General features: G+C 43.3%; 1 protein-coding gene across 1 annotated transcript in view; it reads right to left on the reverse strand.

Moving 5' to 3' along the window:
• The window catches only part of map7d2b (MAP7 domain containing 2b), a 26,308-nt gene that overhangs the window by 3,985 nt on the left and 19,280 nt on the right, over nt 1-3,043 (reverse strand). Inside the window, exons 8-11 of the mRNA XM_034862805.1 lie at nt 2,775-2,977; nt 1,703-1,883; nt 1,153-1,257; nt 502-565 (exon numbers count right to left, since the gene is read on the reverse strand). Of these exons, the coding sequence (XP_034718696.1) occupies nt 502-565; nt 1,153-1,257; nt 1,703-1,883; nt 2,775-2,977 (553 nt within the window). The remainder of the gene's footprint in view (nt 1-501; nt 566-1,152; nt 1,258-1,702; nt 1,884-2,774; nt 2,978-3,043) is intronic.

Genomic DNA, 3,043 nt, shown 5'->3' on the forward strand with positions numbered 1-3,043 from the left:
ATTCATCTATTGAGTCATTTATTTGTTATATTGGTGGTACATTTGATGTCTCATTCATTCATCTATTGAGTCATTTATCTATTCTCAGCTTCCGTCTTGCAGAGTAACTGGCTGCTTGTCAGTCAGATTCATTTCTAGATCCTTTCTTTTGTAACTCAGTGTGTCTCAGCTCCTCCGCGGATAAATCAGCAGCAACGTAAAGCCACTTTGGTCAGAGAGTTGAACAAGTGCTGCAGTGTCCCTGGGGTTGGTGTTGCTGCCTTTACACCACCAGGAGGCGCTGTTTCCCTGCCTATATAACACTGCTGAGTCACACTGCAGCGGCATCCCATTCAATTAAATAGAAAACTAATTATACTGAAGGAACAAGATTAAACCTCACATCCAATTAAACAGAACAAAGACCAAAAAAAAGGTAGATATGGCGAGTCAAACAGTCGTGCAGTAAGTAACGGAACAAAATAAATCAAAATAAAGGAGGGCGCTGTGTCTGACGTTCACCTTCAGCACCAGACAGAGGCTCAACTTCACTCCTCCGAGTTCTCTTCATGATCTCCTCAATCCTCTGTGAAAACAGACACGAGAACCCTTTGTTTTTAGAATAGTTTGCACCATATTTTTAACATGTCTCACAGTTTTATTACGCTAACGACGTGTGAGAAAGGCCATTTTCTGCTTGGATATTTATCTATACTGTACATCCACGACGCTCTACTTCAGGTACACGGGAAATCACGCCAGGTCACGCTCTTTTTCGCCCGATGTCTGTTACCTTCCGCTGTCCGTGTTGGAATTTTTAACTCCGGTGGATTTCCGGGGTCCATCGCTAACTGCTCCTCTGATCTCTGCCGCGTGAAATGAGACAGCTAGCTAGACTATCCGTAAAATCTGAGCTTTCTGTCGCATGACTTAAATAACTTTTGAACGTACACATGTGCCAAAACAAGTTCCTTCCCGAGGCTGTTTTGCAGAGGCACCGCGGCTCCGTTCGGCCAAGGTGATTGTGGTTAAAAAATGCCAATAAACCAGGTTTTTCTCCCATCCCAAGATGCTGTGTGGACTAGCCGGACCCTCTTTCACAGCGCTGTGGAGGAAGGTCTGGCAACGCGAGACCACATTGATGTAAACTCTATAATTGTAGATCTGTGGTACCTTCTTCCTCTGCAGTCTCTCCTGCTCCTCCTGGATGTGCAGCAGCTCTCTCTCCTGCCTCTTCCTCTCTGCCTCTTTCTGGGCTCGCAGGAAGGCCTCCTCCCTCTGAAAAAACACCCCGAAAACCTCCAATCAGTCCCATTTTTCTTTCTATAGTTCACTCTTTCTGTAAAAGGGGAGCACCGTTAAGTTGCAGTTGCACATACCACCTTAATTTAAACGATGCAATCAAGAAAACACAAAAGGCATCTGTCATCAGACTGAAAATGGGACACCAATCTTAGTTTTACAAGGCGAGGCAGCTTTCTTTATATTTCACATTTCAGCTGCAAGGCAATTCAAAAAACACAATAAAATACAAGAATAAAAATGACAGTGCAGGGTAAGAAGTACTAAAATACTTCAAAAAGGCAGCATCAAACTGCCTTAATTTAAAGGAACTGAGAGTTGCAGCGGACCTACAGATTTTTGGGAGTTTATTCCTGATATGTGGAGTATAAAAACTCAAAGTGGCTCCCTGATACAGTTCACTGTGTTCATTTGACCTGACCTCTCGGTCCAGCTGATCCTGCATGTCCTTCCATCTCTGCTCCTTCTGCCGTCTCTCCTCGTCCTCCCGGTTCCTCCTCTCCTCCTCCCGCCTCACCCTCTCCTCCTCGGCCTGCAGCGCAGCTCTCTCCTGCCTCTCCTTCTCCTCCTGCTGCCTCCGCAGCTCCTCCTCCGCCCTCAGCCTGCAGCAACACAGGAGGGTTTGAGCCTTGCAGGCCACTGTACAAACCTGCGTTAACTTAAGCATGATCAAGGTGTTGATAGAGAGGATTTTTGGTGTTTTGGAGGTTTATTTTTGTATTGTTAATTAGCCTGTTAAAACTGGACTGAAGATAATATTTTGGACCAATTGATTGTTAAAAGACAAAGTTGGAGATGTTTTTAGTCCTTGTCCATTACAGATCATCCTTTGTCCGAAATTGTAAATCATAATAGTTTTACTTCATAAATTAACTCTGATTTTTATCCAACAGTTAATGCTGAAATATTGGAAAAAGCAGCTAAAAAGAAAACGACACATTTAAATATGTGTTTTGGTGCATATCAACAAACATACGGTAGTAAGAGGGAAGAAAACAAGAATCATAAATCTAAAATAGAAAAAGATTACGGATAGATATGGATATGTAAATGTACGTTTTTAAAATAATTAAGATTTGGTTCATTTTATAACTAACATCACAATAAACTAATATCAAAATAACACACACACTTAGCTTTGGCTTTTAAGTGTGCATAATCGTACATAAACACACATGTAAAAACGCATTTTAAGGCTGCAACTTATAGTTATTTCATTGGTTATTAAATTTAAAAACTGCCTGAATTTAGTGAAGAAGCCTCGCTAGAAACTCCCGGATCCAAAGACGACGTCTTTTTTTGCCGTTTTTGCCTCAATATCTTTGTATTTTGGATTATTAGTCAGTTTAAATGAACTTAAAACAATTAATTAGAACAGATCTTCACACTCGAGACGCTGGGAAACGCTGAGGAATGTTTGGCGTTGTTTTCTTGAGAAATGACGATTAATTTAAACGTATAGTCAGTTTGTTTCAGCTGGAACGGAGCCCCACCTCTCCTCCTCCTGCCGTTGTCTCTCGTCCTGCTCCTTCTGTAGGCGGGCCAGACGGCGTCTCTCCGCCAGCAGCCGGGACGCCTCCTCAGCGTCCTTCGTCCCGCCAACGCTCCGGCCTGTGGGCGTGCCCGGAGACTCTGTGGGGGGGGAGACAGAGACGCAGCGTGACTCAACAAAAACAGTCAGAGTACGAGTGGAGGACTTAATGTGTAAAGTACATTCTTTGATGCATGCATGCATGCATGCACACACACACGCGCACACACA

The sequence above is a fragment of the Etheostoma cragini genome, chromosome 22 (assembly GCF_013103735.1).
Source record: "Etheostoma cragini isolate CJK2018 chromosome 22, CSU_Ecrag_1.0, whole genome shotgun sequence".
NCBI lineage: Eukaryota > Metazoa > Chordata > Actinopteri > Perciformes > Percidae > Etheostoma > Etheostoma cragini.